Raw genomic sequence first — 19,025 nt, forward strand, 5'->3', positions numbered from 1 at the left:
ATTTTACCAAGATGACTTAGCTGCTCTCATTAGGAGGCAAGAAGCAGGAACTCTTGGATAAGAGAGTGTCTCACTTTCTAATTCATCCATTCAACAAATATTTATTAGGTGTCAGTGTTGTGTTGGACACTATTCTTTTTTTTTTTTTTTTTTAATTTTTTTTAACGTTTACTCATTTTTGAGAGACAGAAAGAGACAGAACGTGAGTGAGGGAGGGGCAGAGAGAGAGGGAGACACAGAATTTGAAGCAGGCTCCAGGCTGTGGGCTGTCAGCTCAGAGCCTGATGCAGGGCTCAAACCCACGAACTGTGAGATCATGACCTGAGCTGAGGTCAGATGCTTAACCAGCTGAGCCACTCAAGTGCCCCATTTTTTTTTTTTTTAAGTTCATTTATTTTGAGAGAGAGAGAGAGTGAGTGGGGGAGGGACAGAGAGAGAGAGAGAGAGGGAGAGAGAATCCCAAGCAAGCAGGCTTCTCATTGTCAGCACAGAGCCCGATACGGGGCTTGAACCATGAGATCGTGACCTGAGCCAAAGTCGAATGCTTAACCTCCTGTGCCACCCAGGTGCCCCAGGCACTATTCTTGTGCTGGGGGTAGCCCCTCTGGCCTGGGGAGGTTGCGCTCCATAGTGGCAGTCTGGAAGCATTCTCCTCAGGCGGCTTCTGTTTGCTGAGCTGTGATGTCTGCTGCCATCTTGCGATCTCACGCCATTTTGTCTGCCTCCCTGCCTGCCTGTATTTTGTTCTAATGGAGACAGTCTAGCGCCATGTTCTTTAGCCTCAGAGATGCTAAAGCTTGTGTTTGTTTTGGTCATGAATCCTTTTGTGAGCATCCATGAAAGCTGTAGACCACCATCTTAAAAAAATGCTCACTTACACAACATTTTATATGTAGTTCCAGACCCACCGCAGTCCAACTGTGGCTAGCTTAATAACCCCTTTATCATACAGTTCTGTTCAAAGATTTGGTGGCAAGTATAGCATTGCATGCAAAGTAAAATTTCAATTTCTGGCATCTTTATCAGCAGTCAGTTAATTTTGAATTTTTGAGGGTATGGAAATTGTGGAAATCTCATTTTTCTTTTGTTTGAGGGTGAGGTCACTCACTGTGTTTGATACATAAGGCTCTCTGCGCTTAGAAATGCCTTGAAACTTAGGAATGAATTTGCATAAACAGTGTTGGGCTACGTTGGGCAAATAAATTATGATCTTTTGTGGCACATTATAATGATTACTGACCTCTTTCTATCAAGGATCGTGAAGCAGGGTATAAACTTATTTCTTGATGTTGTTGCAGGTCTCGGAGGAACATGCGTGAATGTGGGTTGCATACCTAAAAAACTGATGCACCAAGCGGCTTTGTTAGGACAAGCCGTGCAAGACTCTCGAAACTACGGTTGGAAGATCGAGGAGACAGGTGTGGTGGGAGAGGCTGCTTGTGTTTTTGAGGGGTGCGAGCTGTGGTCTGGGGACGCAGCATCCATTTTTACAAGACTGGAGGATAATCTGGAAGTTTTTATTGTTTATGTTTTTTATGTATAAAATGACTGCAATTACCTTACGTCACCAGCTGCACAGAACGGATACTGTCCTTAGAGTGTCTTTCTGTAATAGAAAACCAGAAGTTTTTCAGGGGCGCCTGGGTGGCTCAGTCGGTTAAGCGTCCGACTTCGGCTCAGGTCATGATCTCACAGTTCGTGAGTTTGAGCCCTGTGTCGGGCTCCGTGCTGACAGCTCAGAGCCTGGAGCCTGCTTTGGGTTCTGTGTCTCTCTCTCTCTCTGCCCTGCTCATGCTCTGTCTCTGTTTCTCAAAAATGAATAAACTTAAAAAAAAAAAACAAAAAACCAGAATTTTTTCAGGTAAATTCATTTTGTATTATTCCTATTTTGTTTTAAACTAATCTCCTACACCCAGCATGGGACTTGAACTCACGACCTTGAGGTCAGTAGTCATTTGCTCTGTCAACTGAGCCAGCCAGATGCCCCTCAAGTCAATTCTTATAATTACATAGAGTTTCATAAGGGAGTGCAAATTTATTTGCTTTCCTTTGAAGTTGTTTTGTTTTTCTCTGTCCAAAGAAATCAGTTTATGAGCGATATTTTTGGGGTGGAGGGACTCTGTTTGTTGAGAAAGCGTTGGTTAGTCTTTGGATAAAATATTTAGAGTACCCTAGCAACCCTAGAGAACTTGAAGAGGAATTTGTTGCCTTTAGAAAGTAGGTTGTATTATTTGGTAGAAGAATAAAATGAGGTTGGCACAGCTTCACAGTTAATTAATGACATAGGTCACCGTGTCCTTGAAGAGGGAAACTCTAACCTTATCTAATATTAGTTTCGAGATCTACAGGGTATGGGACGTTTGCTAGGGTAAATTATTCTATAAGTTTTTCTGAGTTTTAATTAATAGTTTATTAAATATTAAAAAAAACAAGGCGTAAATACATGCTTTGAAAAATTTGCTCCTACTCAAATTAGTCATGCTTCCTGTGTTTGATGTGTTTACTTCCTGTTTAAAATCAACAGCACTTTTTTTTTTTTTTCAAGTCTGGAATCTTAGAAAATCAGTTACTTTAAAAGTTTTCTTCCGTTGGGGTCATATCTCTTTCCCAGATCCTTACAAGGCTGTTCTCTGTCCGTGACCTTTGGGGCCTCAGGCAGCCTCATGTCCATTTCTCTTTCCAACAAAAAGGGTAGTTGAGCTGATTCCTTTGACCTGTGGAATATGAATCTAACACATAATCTAGCCATAGTCCACCTCTATTCCCACCTCTACCCCCCCCTCCAAGTTACTATTTACTCCCATGTCTGAATGTCTCCCCACCGAGTCTGCCATTAATACACTCTTTCCTTTCGGGAAGCCTACTTTTGTTTTTCTTTTTAAATTAAAAAAATTTTTTTTACAAACCCATGTGTCGAGGGCTGACGTTCGCTAGATCACGGTGAGGGAGCTGCTCTGCCACATATGAAGCCCGGACCCAGAAGCAGGTCGTTTACGAATGGTTTGGCACCAGGTTCCCCACAAACGCGTGTTACGTGATGGGCAAGGGGGACGAGCCTGCTTTTAATGTACCTGGTTCATAAGAGGGTCTCCCTTCAGTTAATTTATTAGACTTCTTAGTAGACATTTTAGAAATTTTAGAAATTCTGCTGATAAAGTCATATAATCTTATTGTCGAGCGTCCACTATTTGCAGGTGAGTCTGTGCTGGGGAAATTGAGATGAATAATACAAATTCTGTTAGCATGCAGATTCTGTTAATCACTCATGCACTAACGTCATCGCTGTACAGACCGAGTACCCTGGGAGCCCAGAGGGAGGATGGGTAATGTGATTGAAGTGGTGTCACGTAGTCTTTCCTTTACCCTAGCCTTCCTGACAGCGTTAAAGCTGGGTTATTGTCGTAGGTAGACCTGGGCACAACTTGTGACTTTGCCATTTACTGCCTGTGATGAGGATTGGATACAGTAGTGTGGTAAAATAGCTGCCAGTCAGCAAACATTAGTTTCTGTCCTTTCCTCTGGACTTGCTGCTTTTAATTCTTCCGTTCAGAGTTTCAGTAAATTAGAGTAGACCCTGGCAAGCACTTGGCAAGCACTTGGTTCTTTGGTTACTGGTTTGTAGGAAAACCTTTACAGATACTAAAGGAAGTTGTATATTTGAACGAAGTTAGTTTCCTCTTAAAGAGGACACGTAACAGGAATATTAATCTGAAAAAGTCTAGAATTTGTTGGAAAAAGTAAGTTTGTTCCGAGCAAATTTTGATTGACGCAGCTTTATAATTTCCATGTACTGTTATCTACGTAGTGGATGCTATCTGTCCCTTAAATCTAGGTAAAAACAGTGCCGGGGAGCTATACGACTCAACCACACAAATTTTATTCATTCACACAGGGGTCTAGTACTCAAATTGGTATATTGTACTAATTGATGTTAGCTTTAAACTGTCAACTCTTAAGAAAAATGAAGTCATTGGAACAGAATTCTTAATTTAAGAATGTAGGAAGTATATATAGCAGGTGGGTCTTTAGAATCTTAAAAAGATAAGAGTTAAGTACAGGCCTCTGCTGAATGTGGATTTTTGTTAACAGGGCCAAGTGAGTTCATTCTAATAAATTCAGTAACCAGGTGGATGGTGGAATAGAACTTGGTGAATTGGCGGATCTTTCCAGCAAAAGAATATCTCTGTAGCTGTCATGTAACAATAAGGACTGGCTATGCTTATTTATGTTGAATTTATTTCTAAGTTACATAATAAAGAACTAATAAATGTGTAGCCACTGAGGTAATAAAGAGTCACTAGTAGCATGGTCCAGATCCATACGTTAAAACCAGTAAAAGCTCCCTGAATTTCATGGGGTTTTAAAAGTTGGACCAGATCAAAGTTGTTTTATTTGTCTCTCTTTAAAGAAATTATTTATTCAGCTACGTTAACAGTGTTACTTTTGTGTTTCTTCCCCCTTTCCAGGTTTTAACGTTAGAAATACATACTTTTCTGTTTTTAATGCCTTACTCCTCTTGTATTTGTTAGCAGCAGCAATCCCAACGTGTTTGATGAGAGCTGTGCCCTGTATTTAAATCCCTTTACTCTTGGTAAATGGAAACCTAGCGGTTTGTTTATTCTGTTATCTTCAATTTTCTCATGAAGCCTTGGGACCTCTGAAGCTTGCTGTGGCCTAGCAGAAGGAACCAGAGCTGGGTTTGGTGGGAGAGGCCTTCTGTGCCTGCCAGAGTCTACCACTGAGGCAGCAGTAAATTACCTCCCTCCTTTGAAAATAGTTGTGATGAGGAATATAGTGGATTTAAACAAACGTTACTTTATGTCATTAGATCTTAGAGCGAGAAAGAAACTTGGAGGTGTATTTTTCAAATGGGAACCCCCTAGAGGCTGCTGATCCCTGTTCCCACAGATGAAGTGTGAAGGCTCATTTTACATTTTTTGACTAGAAATCTATCTAATCTCACGTCCTTGACCAAAGAACAGCGCTCTAGTTGTCTGGGAGGGTTGTCTTCTCTGAAGCTGCAGATAGCTCCAGGCATGGTGGAGGAGGAAACGGACCTGGACCAGGCAGCATAGCTGAATCTGCCTGGGACAGGGGTAGGGGGAGTAACACATCCAGGACTCTGTGTGATCTGCCCTTTTCCTAAAGCTCTGAACTGAGAACGTACAGAGAAAGCCTCAGGCCTTTAAACAAACAAAAACAAACAAACAAACCTGGAGCCCAGTCATGTAAACTGGATAAATTGGTCCTTTCTGGAAGATTTCTTTGCTTTATATATTTTAGATTTATCAATTTGAGTTCCCTGTGTTCAAGAATTAAATCTGCCTTTCAAACATTAAGTATTTGAGGATCCCATTATCATTACAAAGAAAGCAAGATCATTGCAGAGTTACTATTCTGTTCCATTCCTAGTGGAGAAACCGGAAGTGAACTCTATCGTCTTTTTTCTGGTGTTGCTAGGTGGAGGCCAGATGGGCAGGTGGGCAGCGTCCCCCACTCCCGTCGCCCCGCACCTAGTCCTCTTAGAACTGCAGTCACAGTGGCTTCTGCAGTCACTGTCCTTTTAAGTTGAATTGATCTCCCAAAGTCTAACATTTTACGGTTCTGTGAAACGAACACCGATGATCTGTTCTCTAGGAGGCCACAAACCAATTTTTGTGCTGTCATTCCCGATTCCAGACGCTGGCCATTGTGTCTCGTAGACTTGGTTCACCACCTCCTATGTGGTCAAGCTACTTAACCCTGAATCTAAGATTGAGACTCCTCATTTCCATGACAGTCTTTCAGTATATGTTGGTTTTCTTTTCCTTCCTTCTAAACCACAGCTTTCCTGGAATCTGTCTTCATCCTACCACCAGGGTATATTTTCTATGTATCCTATTTTTTTCCTTGTTATTCATGAGGTATTAATTAGTAAATGATTGATTTTTATGCATTGAAGTTCAGTATATTTGTGCCTGACTCAAACGATTCATTTTATAATAGAATTTAAAAATCGTCCTCTCTTTCGTGAGGGAGAGATTTGGGGGGACAGTGAGACAGACTCTCAAAATTCTCTGTCGATATCAAGGGTCAGCAAACTTGTTTTATAAAGGGCCAGACAGTAAATATTTTAGGTTTCATGGGACCTACTGATCTGTCCAACTACTCAGCTCTGTCATCATAGCGCAAAAGAAGACTTAGACAACGTGTAAATAAACGATCATTGGTGTATTTCAGTAAAACTGCTTATAAAAAAGGTGATGGGCTGCATTTGACTGTGGGGCCTTAATTTGCCTTTGTTTACCAGCCTCTGGTTTAGACATTGTTACCAGTTTAGTGACTCCAGACTACATCAAGATCCCTTGGGGATTGTTACAGGGTAGAGAATCCTCCAGGCTTCACCATTACCCCAGCAATCAGTATTTACAATCAAAGTAAAATTCCCGTTCATTTCTAAAGAAGTAAAAAGGATTATGCATGGTTATTTTAGTTATTATGCGTGGTTTTTTTAAGAATTTCCAAGAAGCCTGACATTATGTAATTGTATGGTAGTTTTCTAAAAAAGGAAAGAATATTTGAGCTTGAAAAGGATGTTTATGTGTTTGAAATGAAGGACCCTGCTGTTTTAGACAACAAGGTTTGCCCTTTGTAATCCATGCGAACAGTTCCTGAGAAGTGATCTTCGCCAGGCGATTGAAAAGCTAAAAACATTTTGTGTTATTTTCTTGTGCAGTTAAACATGACTGGGATAAGATGACAGAAGCTGTACAGAATTACATCGGCTCCCTGAACTGGGGCTACCGGGTCGCTCTGCGGGAGAGAAAAGTGACCTATGAGAATGCATACGGCCAGTTTGTAGGTCCTCATAGGATTAAGGTAATTGTGCGACACCCTGAGGAGCTAATGTTTGTTTGTTTGTCTTGAACTTCTGTGAGGGGTAGGGGAGGAAAAGAGAAAGTGATTGTCTCGATAAAAGTAAAAGCCACTGTGACCCAAACTGTCCAGTTTGATGATTTTGCAGACACATCTTCTTATGGGCCTTTTCCGTGTGGTTGTGGCAGTGTAAGAATACTGGATTTGGGGCCAGATTACCTGGATCTGAGTCTTGGCCCTGCCACTTATTAGCCTTATGATTTTGAATAAGTCCGTTAATTTCTTAGAGCCTTAGTACGTATTACCAAATTTTTATGAGGATCAAATTGGACAATGTGGCGAATGGCCTCTGTTCACTATAACTACAATTTTAATGAACACTAGCTTATTAAAAGTTGGCACTTGGTTTCTTTGTAGGCAACAAATAACAAAGGCAAAGAAAAAATTTATACAGCAGAGAAATTTCTCATTGCTACTGGCGAGAGGCCACGGTATCTGGGTATCCCTGGTGACAAAGAGTTCTGCATCAGCAGGTGAGGGGGCACCGGAGGGAGAAAAGGAGGTACCCGTTGTTGAGTTCTACTTTTCAGTTGTTTTCTTCAAACCCATTTAGTCCATTTCCTAGAACTTCCGAGGGTTTTTTTTTTTTTTTAATTTTTGTGTTTCTGCCCAAAGGGACAGGGGCCTGGGAAAAAGAGAAGGGAAAAAATTCTTTTATGCAAGAGAACATTTAAAAAATTCAAAACTATAAACATGGGCCTTTCTTACCACCCACTTAACATCACTGTTAACATATAAATACATACTTATATTGAAACTTCTGTTTGAAATTTATACATGTGTGAGCATGTTTTGTAAACGTGTTAACATACTATAGTTGTCAAATGTGTCCTCTTGGATGCTTTCTGCTGAGGAGTTTCTGCTCATGTTACACATTATTTCTTCTCAGTCCCTTTTTCGGGAAGGGTATGTGATTTTTTTTCCTTTGCACCTCATACAGGGGCAGCTCAGATGGCGACTGTTGTCTTCTCCGTCTTGGATGGGTTTCCTTCTCATATTTAAAAAAAAACTCATTTCCTAAAAATGCTTTTGTGATCCCTCTCACGTCTCGTGTATTCTTTACTTGGCTAAAAGATTTTGTCAGCTTTTACTCTTTATAGTTGGTTTTTATATGACAAAACAGTTATGTTGGAAGTTTTCCCCTACTCCTCTCTTGCTGATTCGTGTTCTGGATAGATCTTCCACCTCGGAGACTGTGTTTGGCTATGGGCAGCTTGAGCTGCTCCCAGAGCAACTGAGTGGCAAGAAAGGAACTGGGTCTAAGCCCTTGTAAATAGTTTTCATAGATTATGTATGTAGCCAATTGAATGTTTTTAGTTTTTAAAAGTGTATTCTTAAAGCAAAAATATTTACTTTGATTCAGTCATTACTCACATAGGAACATTTTCAATTTCTTTCTTTTCTTCCCCACCCCCCCCCCACTTTTTTTTTTTTTTAATTTCTTTTCAGTGATGATCTTTTCTCCTTACCTTATTGCCCGGGTAAGACCCTGGTGGTTGGAGCATCGTATGTCGCCTTGGAATGTGCTGGATTTCTTGCTGGCATCGGTTTAGATGTCACTGTTATGGTACGATCCATTCTCCTGAGAGGATTTGACCAGGACATGGCCAACAAAATTGGCGAACATATGGAAGAACATGGTGTCAAGTTTATCAAACAGTTCATACCAATAAAAGTAAGTGGAGTTGCTGGTAGGTTTGTTGGTTTCATACTCCTGTTTAGGCAGGAGAGAGAGGGTTGGGGTAGGTGATGGAAGCATTCCTTCTGCGGTCTAAACCATCGGGAGTGCGGCATTTCTCAGCTGTGATGTCGCTACATGAACTTGTACCCACTGCCACCTGAAGAGCTTTGTTCTTCTCTGCAGCTCAGTAATTTCTTTATTCTCATCTCACCCTTCTTACTTTTAGTTCTCTTCTGTTTAATGTTTCCCTTCATACATTCCTTCACTTTATAATCTTTGGTCTGTTATCCTTTGTTTCTTTGTACACACCAGTGATTGAAATAAGAGTTCAAGACTCGGCTGCTTTTTAAATGTTCTTCATGAGAAATTTGTCCTTGTGTACCATGTAGTCAACAGATACACTGTATTATTCTGGCTTCTCTGAAAATGATTATCTAAATTTGTTACATGGGCTCCCCCTTTTTTTTTTTTTCTGCTTATTTAGTCTCCTTTTGAAAAGGTGGAAAAATATGCCAAGTTACACTGGGAATTGTTAACACCATCACAAGTATTTTGATATATAAAAGTGAGAAAATCAATCACTTCTCACATCTCTGATAGATGAGTTTCCTTTAGTGCAGGTAAGGATGAGACTGTTGTGTTAAAGTTAAGGAATTTTGGCTGTCGTTTGCTCAGTGGGTTAACTTAGGCCCTTTGGGTGACCATGTTAAGAATCGCTTCATGTTGGTAAGAGTTCGAGCATTGGGATGAGAATGACCTACTTTCAATACTGTCCTACCATTTTCTTGCTGTATGTCTTTGGGGAAATTATTGAACCTCTCTGAGCTTCAGTTTCTTCCATAAAATTAGGATAATAACAGCAGCTATCTCAGAGTTCTTGTGAAGATTGCGTTAGCTGACACTTAGGAAGTAATTAGAACAGTACTTGGCACAGAGTAAGTCTAATACTGTTGTGAGGGTGAAGCAGCACAGGTCCTGGAAGTTACCGCTACTTGATTCCTGGAGATGTCTTTTAGGGAAGTAGAAGTACATGTGATACATTTGCCTTAGGGCTGTGGTTAGAAAACAGCTGTACATACAAGTTGTGCGATGGAAAAGTAACATCTGCTTCTATGATGTCTATTTTTAATTCCAACATGCAGGGCAACATGCAGTGTTACATTAGTTTCAGGTGTACAATACAGTGAGTCAACACTTCCACCCTTTACTCACTGCTCATGAGAAGTGTGTTCTGTGTTTTTGTTTTGTTTTGAGAGAGAGAGAGAGAGAGAGAGAGCATACAAGCAGGGGAGAGGGTCAGAGGGGGAAAGAGAGAATCTGAAGCAGGCCCCGCACTCAGCATGGAACCCAGCTTGGGGCTCGATCCCTTGACCCTGGCATCATGACCTGAGCTGAAGTCAAGAGTTAGACTATTAATCGACTGAGCCACTTAAGTACTCTGAGAAGTGTGATCTTAATCCCCATCACCTATCTCACCCATCCCCCACCCACCTCCCCTCTGGTAACCCTCTGTTGGTTTTCTGTAGTTAAGAGTCTGTTTCTTGGTTCATCTGTTGTTGGTTTTTTTTTTTTTTTAATTTTTTTTTAATGTTTATTTTTGAGAGAGAGAGAGAGAGACAGAGTGTGAGCAGGGCAGGGGCAGAGAGAGAGAGAAACACAGAATCTGAAGCAGGCTCCAGGCTCCGAGCTGTCAGCACAGAGTCTGATGCGGGGCTCAAACTCACGAACTGTGAGATCATGACCTGCGCCAAAGTTGGATGCTTAACCGACTGAGCCACCCAGGTGCCCCATGGTTCATCTGTTTTTTTTCTTTTGTTCATTTGTTTTGTTTCTTAAAGTACATATATGAGTGAAATCATGTGGTATTCGTCTTTCTCTGACTGGCTTATTTCGCTTAGCATCCGTGTTGTTGCAAGTAGCAAGATTTCATTCTTTTTTGTGGCTGAGTAATCATTTTTTATATAAACCACATCTTTATTCATCTACCGATAGACACTTGGGTTGCTTCTGTAATTTGGCTGTTGTAAATGATGCTGCGATAAGCATAGGGGTGCGTATATCCTTTTGCATTAGTGTTTTTGTATTCTTTGGGCAAATACCTGGTAGTGCAATTACTGCATCACATATGGTAGTTCTGTTTTTTTCTTTAGCTTTTTTTTTTGTTGTTGTTTTAAAGAGCGAGAGAAAGTGCAAACAGAGGAGGGGCAGAGAGAGAGAGAAAGGGAGAGAATCTTAAGCAGGGTTCACTGGCAGCACAGAGCCCAAGGCGAGGCTTGGTCCCACGACCCTGTGACCATGACCTGAACTGAAATCAAGAGTCGGACGCTTAACTGACTGAGCCACCCAGGTGCCCCAGTGGTTCTGTTTTTAATTTTTTACGGCTCCTCCAGAATGGCTGCACCAGTTTCTATTCCCGCCAATAATGCATGAGGGTTCCTGTTTCCCTACATCCTTGCCAGCGCGTGTTTATGTTTTTTGATTTTAGCCATTCTGACAGGTGTAAGATGATATCTGATTGTGGTTTTGATTTGCATTTCCCTGATGATGAGTGATGTTGACCATCTTTCCCTGTGTCTGTTGGCCACGTGGATGTCTTTGGAGAAATGTCTGTTCATGTTTTCTGTCCATTTTTTAATTGGATTTTTTTGTTGGTATTGAGTTGCATAAATTCTTTATTTTTTTAATAAGTTCAGTATATATTTTGGATACTAACCCTGTATTAAGTGTGTCATTTGCAGATATCTTCCCCCATTCAGTAGGTTGTCTTTTAGTCTTGATTGTTTTCCTTTGCTGTCTGTGCAAAAGGTTTTTATTTTTTATTTATTTAAAAAAATTTTTTTTTCAACATTTATTCATTTTTGAGAGACAGAGTATGAGTGGGGAAGGGGCAGAGAGAGGGGGAGACACAGAATCTGAAGCAGGCTCCAGGCTCTGAGCTGTCAGCACAGAGCCCGACGCGGGGCTCGAACTCACGGACCGCGAGATCATGACCTGAGCCGAAGTCGGACGCTCAACCGACTGAGCCACCCAGGTGCCCCCAAAAGGTTTTTATTTTGATAAAGTCCCAGTAGTTTATTTTAATTTTTGTTTCCCTTGCTTTAGGAGACATATCTTAGAAAGATATTGCTGTGGCTGATGTCATAGAAAGTGCTGCCTGTATTGTCTTCTAGGATTTTTATGGTTTCAGTCTCTCATTTAGATCCTTAATCCATCTTGAGTTTATTTTTGTGTATAGTATAAGAAAGTGGTTCAGTTTCGTTTCTTTTCTTTCCTTTTCTTTTTTTTTTTTTTTGCACGTAGCTGTCCAGTTTTCCCAACATCGTTTGTTGAAGAGACTTTTTCCCATTGCATATTCTTGCCTCCTTTGTTGAAGGTGAATTGACCATTCCTTTATAATGTCTTAACATTTGGAGAGTTGTGGGCCCTTTTGAGACTCTCATAGACTATCCCCTAGTGAAATAGACCTGTGTCTGTGCACATTAACATTTTACCTGGGTTACCAAGGTGTCTCTGATCTCCTTGGGTCACGGTGAACACATGCTGTGTTATTCAGTGACCTGATAGAAGCGGCCTTTGGCAGGGAGGAAGGCGAGAGCGCATTGTGTGATGTGCACAGAGATTGTGGGGAATAAAGTCGTTCTAAATGCAGAAATTGTTGTAGACATAGGAAAAGCCTAACTGGAACACAAAAGTGAGTGAGGCAGGAAGGAATTAGAGGTGAGATGAGGCCCTTATCATTTTTAGGTAAATCTGACTAATGCAGCTCTCCTCCAAAGATTAGATTATAGCTTAACTACGAAAGACATTTTCGGTATGTTCAGATGGGCTTAACTATGTAAGAAGGAAGGAACTTGAGAAGGAAATTTTTGCTACTTATTAATGGTGAAAGTAAAATGACCCTTGACCATTTTCCCAGGCAGAGTGGTTGCATTTAAAAGGTAGAGTAGAAATTGCAGGTGACTTTATGAGTTTCTCCCAGTAAATATTTTACAGGAACCCATGATTTGCTGCCAGTGCAGAGACCAAGGTTAACTGCAGGCTTGCAGAGGCCTCTAGGTGATAAGGGTTTTCATTTGTTGCAACGCAGTCTGAAGGTTATTGTTGACATCCAGGAGTGGTGAGCTGGTATGTTTAATCTCATCTAGCATAGTGCTTGTTCCAGGGCTTGCTTGTTCTTCCCTACATCTTGAACAACGAAGACCACCCCTCATCCTTATAAACGTACCTCCTTGCTCACTATACTTTTTAGGGCTTTCTGGTTGTTTACCTGTATCATTTTGATCTACTCCAGTGTCTGTTCTTTGTTGACAAAGCTGAGCGTCTGTAGCCAGAAGACAGTCTCTGAATTTGAGCAGTAGTGGCTGTCCAGGGGATTAAGGGCTCTGGGTGAGTTAAGAGAGAGGAGCCTGGGAAAAGCAACGTCATTAGCTGTGTTTTAGGGATGGTAGTGTGCTTTCTCTGGCTTTTTCCTTTCCCACTTTTTTCTCTTTGAATTTTATTCTGTTTGGGAACTGTTGGAAAGGAAGCGCCTCTAGCAAACATTAAGCAGCAAGAAAAAGGGGGATAAAATAGAAAAATCTCTTACTGTCCTAATGATGTTATGGTGAGGGGGGTGGGACATGAAAGACCTCTCACGCCAGATTTTGTGTTTTCACTTTGGGTCAACCTGATAGGAGGGAGTTGATACAGGTCTTTATTGCGGAGTAAAACTTTGTCACTCTTATAGGTTGAACAAATTGAAGCAGGGACACCAGGCCGACTCAGGGTGGTAGCCCAGTCCACCAGTGGTGGTGAAACCATTGAAGGAGAGTATAATACGGTAAGGAATGGACCCAGGTTAGCCCGTTATTAGAAAGCAAATAATGTGCTTATTGGATATTTGGATATTTGCTGGGTACATGTAATGGCTGCTTTCTATTTTCAAAACCTGATCATGTTCCTATTCTAAGACATCTATATTGCTTGTGATATTGTAATTTGTTTTGGGATAGGGATGGCTTCAAATTTTCTTCCATGTAACTTAAAAATATCATTTGTCAAATAGCTATAAAAGGACATCCTTTTTAAATGAAGTAGAACTTCTCTGTCCTTCAAAATTTTATCTTCATAGCTCACTACTTTAAAAAAGAAAAACAAAACTTAAGGGGTGCCTGGGTGGCTCAGTCAGTTAAGCTTCCAGCTTCGGCTCAGGTCATGATCTCACCGTTGGTGAGTTCTAGCCCCGCATTGGGCTCTGTGTTGACAACTTAGAGCCTGCAGCCTGCTTCAGATTCTGTGTCTTCCTCTCTCTCTGCCCCTTCCCTGCTTGCACTCTGTCCCTCTCTCTCAAAAATAAACCTTTAGAAAAAAAAAAAAATCTTAAAAAAAAAAACTTAATTCAGTCATAGGCTATGTTGTCTTTGTCCGTGAACTTCACTAGATTTATAAAGGAATTGCTAACTTTTTTTCTTAATCAATGGATGAGGATTTCTGCTATATCCTGTTCAAGGGATTTTTGTTTGTTTGTTTTAATTTGCTTAAACTCTTGCATTTTTTTTAAGTTTATTTATTTTGAGAGAGAAAGAGGGGGGGGGGCAAAGAGAGAGAATCCCAAGCAGGTTCCGCACTGTCCATTGATAGTGCAGAGCCCAGTTCAGGGCTCAGACCCACAAACTGAGATCGTGACCTGAGCTGGAACCAAGAGTCAGACACTTAACTGGCTGAGCCACCTGGGTGCCCCATAAACTCTTACGTTATTTTCTTAATGAAATATTTCTTTACAGGTCTGGAAACTGAAATCAGAGTAGCTTAATGATTAAGTAACTTACGTGAAGTCTTTTTAATCATACTCACCTGGCATATTAATACTTTTTCAGGTATTGCTGGCAATAGGAAGAGACGCTTGCACAAGAAAACTTGGCTTAGAAACCGTGGGGGTAAAGATAAATGACAAGTAAGAAAACAATTTTATTGTGTCTTACTGAATATTATTTCAGTTGTTGATAATACTGATTAATAGTGGAGTTTTAGATTGTTAGAGTTAGTTTTTATCATAGTTGAAGATTTCCCTTTTTAAGCCTAGAGATCTCTTCCTTCAGTGCCACTCACGTTGGTATTTTCTGTTTGTTTTATTTTGTTTTTTCCTTTTCAAAATCTAAGTGGAAGATAGGGCGGCTTGCAGTTTGTTTCTTTAATGTGCAGTGTATAGAATAAAAGAGTCTAACCCCCCAGTTAATTGCAGGCATGTACTTTGAGCTTTACTAAATAATACGTAGATCTGAACCATGTTGAGAGCTACTAAGTTTTAGGATGATGAGTGGTCACTGCATTTCTAGTGACAGCTACAAGTATGAAAAACTTGCAAGGGTTGAAGTTAAAATCCTTTGGCCTATAGCAGTAGAGGAGATAACTGAGACTCAGTGGTATCTGCTTATCTGCTGTCTGGGGTATTTCCCAATATCACCTTCCTTACAGCCAAATAGAAACAAGTGCTGTGAATGGGAACTGCCTTGGAAGCTAAAAAATAAAGGTGGTTTTGTTTTGTTTTGTTTTTGTCCCTTCTAGGAATAACATCTATTCTGGAGAAGAGACTTCCTAATCTTAGTGTGAGGATTTTTGTTTTACTTATTTTTTAACTAGGGTAGACAGACAGAATTGTTGAGGTCACCAATAAGATTTAGCAGACCAAATATTGCACCAGCATAATAAACACGCTAGCCTATTTCCAGGGGGTCCAAAGCTTAGATTTTATATAATGGAAACAGCTAACACTTATTCTGCACTTACTGTGAGCCGTGGACCGTTGTGCTGAATATTTTGTACCTATTTTCATTTAATCCTCACAGCCCCTTAAGGTAGTTGATGGCATCCCTTTTCTTCTTACAGTGTTCTCATTATTATTGTTCGCATTAATAGGTGGGAAAATAAAACTCAGAGATATTAAATAGCCCTCCCAACATCATAGAGGTGACAACTAACAGACCTATAGTTTAGAATACACATATTCTTAACCACTCTGTTGTAGTTTTCTCCCAGGTTTTCTTACAGTTTTCTTATTCCAGAATTGTCTCTAAGCTTTTAAAATACTCATTTATTTTCATTTTATTTTATGTATGTAGGTATGTATGTATTTTTAAATAATACGTTAGAATGCTGCCCTTTGCTAGAGTCACAATTTTGGCTTCTTTGGGAGAAAGGGGAATTTTTTTGTTCCACTTAATTAATAGGAGTAATTGATGATTTTAACTGAATGAATCTTCAGGACTGGAAAAATACCTGTCACAGATGAAGAGCAGACCAACGTGCCTTATATCTATGCCATCGGCGATATATTGGAGGGGAAGCTCGAGCTCACCCCAGTAGCAATCCAGGCAGGGAGACTGCTGGCTCAGAGGCTCTATGCTGGCTCCAATATCAAGGTGAGCTTGTGGCTGACACCTGTTGATACTGGTTTTAGTAACACCACTAGTTCTCTAGGGGTAGCTGTGAAGTTTTCCAGGTCTTGAATAATTTAGTTCTCTTGCTGGTGGCATCCTACATGTGCTCTATTAACTGTATTCCAAACAAGACATCGTTAAGACTGCTGTGTCTTTGTGACTTTGTTATGAAAATTGTCATCCCTGGAATCACACTGGGAAAAAATGAGCTTGACTAATCAAGTTTCAGCACTATTATTGTGTTCCATATTCTCATAATAGTTGGATTTTACCCTAATTTCATTGTTGCCAATTTCAGTATAATTTTCTAAATCTTTTTATGACACCTATCTAGGCTATACAAGGATTTGGGGATCTAGGTGGTAATCATGTGCAGAGCTGCTTAAACCAGAATTCAGGCTTTATTACCCTGTCCTTTCTAAAAATATGTCTTCTGCTCTTGGAATGCTTAATGTGTTATATTAATGTTTTAAAGTGATTTTTTTAGTCATTGTAGGAAATTGAAACTCTTAAGTATGTTTCATGAGACTAGATGTCATGGAAGGAATAAATATATTCTGATTATTTTTTAAGCTTATTTTTTAGAGCAGTTGCACGTTCACAGCGAAATTGAGATGAAGATCCGAGATTTCCTGTGTTAGTCCCTGCCTGCATACATGCATGGCCTTCCTCATTACCAACATTCCCTCCCTAATTAATTTTTTGAAAGGATTCCAGGAGCATAGATTGTAAATAATTTAGTCGCTACCCATTTTTCTTGCACATAATCATCATGGGTTGATTTATGTTGGTTTCGGGAACAGAAACCTCAAAGAACACAGCTTGGCAAATTTGTGACAAGCATTCCCAGTGCACCTGGGGTTAGTTTGCATAATCGTATAATAAGACCTCATGTTTTGAAATGAACAGGATTGAGGCTAAAAAGAGTTTGAATCCCAGATTGTCTGATCATCCAGGACGTATAGCATCTGGTTCATATTACTGTTTGGGGTACATTTAACTGCTTCTTTGAGTGAGTCCTGTTTTGTGTTCATTGTTGCAGTTACTGACCAGTAAACTGAGAAAAGCGTATCTACAGATACAGCTTGAGATGCATTTGATTTGCTCTTGACCCTGTGTCTTTGTGTTTCCCTAAAGTGGAGATATTTTTATATACCAACAATAACCAAAGGGAGCACTTACAAAAATCTACTCCTAAATAAATTTGAAGTTAAAAGTAGCACAAAACTCTTCAAAACCTTTCCTGAATGTTTGCACCCGCTTTGGACATAGACAGCCTTCGATGTGTGGGTGTGGTGCTGTATTCTGTCCTCTGCTCGGTAGAGCAGGTGTTTTCTGAGAGGGCCAGAAGCTTTTATCAACGTCAGAATTTAATGTAAGTTAAAATTAAAAGACTCTTTTTTGTTTTTTTCCTTATCTGTAGTCTAATAATAAGACAGATGCTTGACCAAATAGGAAGATCAACAGGTGCTGCTCAGGTCTCTGAGTTTGAAATCTTACTGGTCTGTTCATCAGTGTAGTAAATAAAGTCGAAATGCCAGCAGGTATCAAGGTTAAATGTATTGGGGGAAATCACATATTTTTTTTTAAGCAACTGCATAATTCCTTTAATTTTGCCCAATGTGTGTGAGAACGTTAGCACATATCAGAGAGGTGAGGGAATCCATGCCTGCCTGTCTCCCGAAGAAGCAGCTGTCTATGGAAAAGTTTAGCTTAACATAAACACCTGGCTGAGTTTAATCCCTTGTGGGATTTTAAGAGAGCCCAGATTGAATTGTGGGTGTTCGTGCCTTCCTCCAAAATTGCTGTCATCTATTCCTCATCGCTTCCCAAGAGTGTTCAGAGGAAAGGAGACAGAGTGTGACGTTTGAGTACTTGGGACATGCCTGGTAATGTGCTAAGTGCTTTGTATGCATTGTCTCATTCAGCCTCAGGGCAGCTATGGAGATTGCTGACACAGTCCAGGGAGATTAGGTAACTGTGCAAAGTCACAAGGCTGGTAGGCAGCCAAAGCATAAATGGAAGTCTCCAGTACTGCTGTCTTTTTTTTTTCTTTTTTACATTTATTTATTTATTTAAAAAAAATTTTTTTTTTTATTTTTAACCTTTATTTATTTTTGAGACAGAGAGAGACAAAGCATGAATGGGGGAGGGTCGGAGAGAGGGAGACACAGAATCTGAAACAGGCTCCAGGCTCTGAGCTGTCAGCACAGAGCCCGATGCGGGGCTCGAACTCACGGACTGTGAGATCACGACCTGAGCCGAAGTCGGACGCTTAACCGACTGAGCCACCCAGGCGCCCCTACATTCATTCATTCATTCATTCATTCATTCATTCATTCATTTATTTATTTATTTCAGCGTTTTTTATTTATTTTTGGGACAGAGAGAGACAGAGCATGAACGGGGGAGGGGCAGAGGGAGAGGGAGACACAGAATCGGAAACAGGCTCCAGGCCCTGAGCCATCAGCCCAGAGCCTGATGCGGGGCTCGAACTCACGGACCGCGAGATCGTGACCTGGCTGAAGTCAGACACCCAACTGACTGCGCCACCCAGGCGCCCCTTATTTATTTTTTGATAGAGACAGAGCATGGGGGGGGGGGTAGCAGAGAGAGAGGGAGACACAGAATCCAAAGCAGGCTCCAGGCTCCAGGTTCCAGGCTCTGAGCTGTCAGCACAGAGCCCGACAAGGGGCTCGAACTCATCAGCTGTGAGATCATGACCTGAGCCGAAGTCGGACGCTTAACCGACTGAGCCACCCAGGTGGGCCCCTGTAGTACTGCTGTCTTACTCATGATGATTTATTGCCTAAGAAAGAAGATTTGGAAGGTATAGATCATAGAAGAATAGGGGATGGGATAGGAATGATGTTTCCTTACTTTTTTTTTTTTTAATTTATTTGTTTTGAGAGATACAGAGCACAAGTGGAGAAGGGGCAGAGAGAGAGGGAGAGAAGGAGAATCCCAAGTAGGCTTTGCGCTGTCAGCGCTGAGCCCGATGCAGGGCAACCCCA

The 19,025-nt window shown here is 40.7% G+C and overlaps 1 protein-coding gene across 3 annotated transcripts in view; it reads left to right on the top strand.

Annotated features, from left to right (window-relative positions):
• Window positions 1-19,025, top strand: part of TXNRD1 (thioredoxin reductase 1) — a 118,152-nt gene that overhangs the window by 44,123 nt on the left and 55,004 nt on the right. For all 3 annotated transcript variants that reach the window (XM_053226672.1, XM_027070958.2, XM_027070956.2), the window contains 7 exons: window positions 1,299-1,418; window positions 6,716-6,858; window positions 7,273-7,388; window positions 8,365-8,590; window positions 13,323-13,415; window positions 14,452-14,528; window positions 15,837-15,993. In XM_053226672.1, coding sequence (XP_053082647.1) covers window positions 1,299-1,418; window positions 6,716-6,858; window positions 7,273-7,388; window positions 8,365-8,590; window positions 13,323-13,415; window positions 14,452-14,528; window positions 15,837-15,993 — 932 coding nt within the window. The remainder of the gene's footprint in view (window positions 1-1,298; window positions 1,419-6,715; window positions 6,859-7,272; window positions 7,389-8,364; window positions 8,591-13,322; window positions 13,416-14,451; window positions 14,529-15,836; window positions 15,994-19,025) is intronic.

This window comes from Acinonyx jubatus, chromosome B4, assembly GCF_027475565.1.
Source record: "Acinonyx jubatus isolate Ajub_Pintada_27869175 chromosome B4, VMU_Ajub_asm_v1.0, whole genome shotgun sequence".
NCBI lineage: Eukaryota > Metazoa > Chordata > Mammalia > Carnivora > Felidae > Acinonyx > Acinonyx jubatus.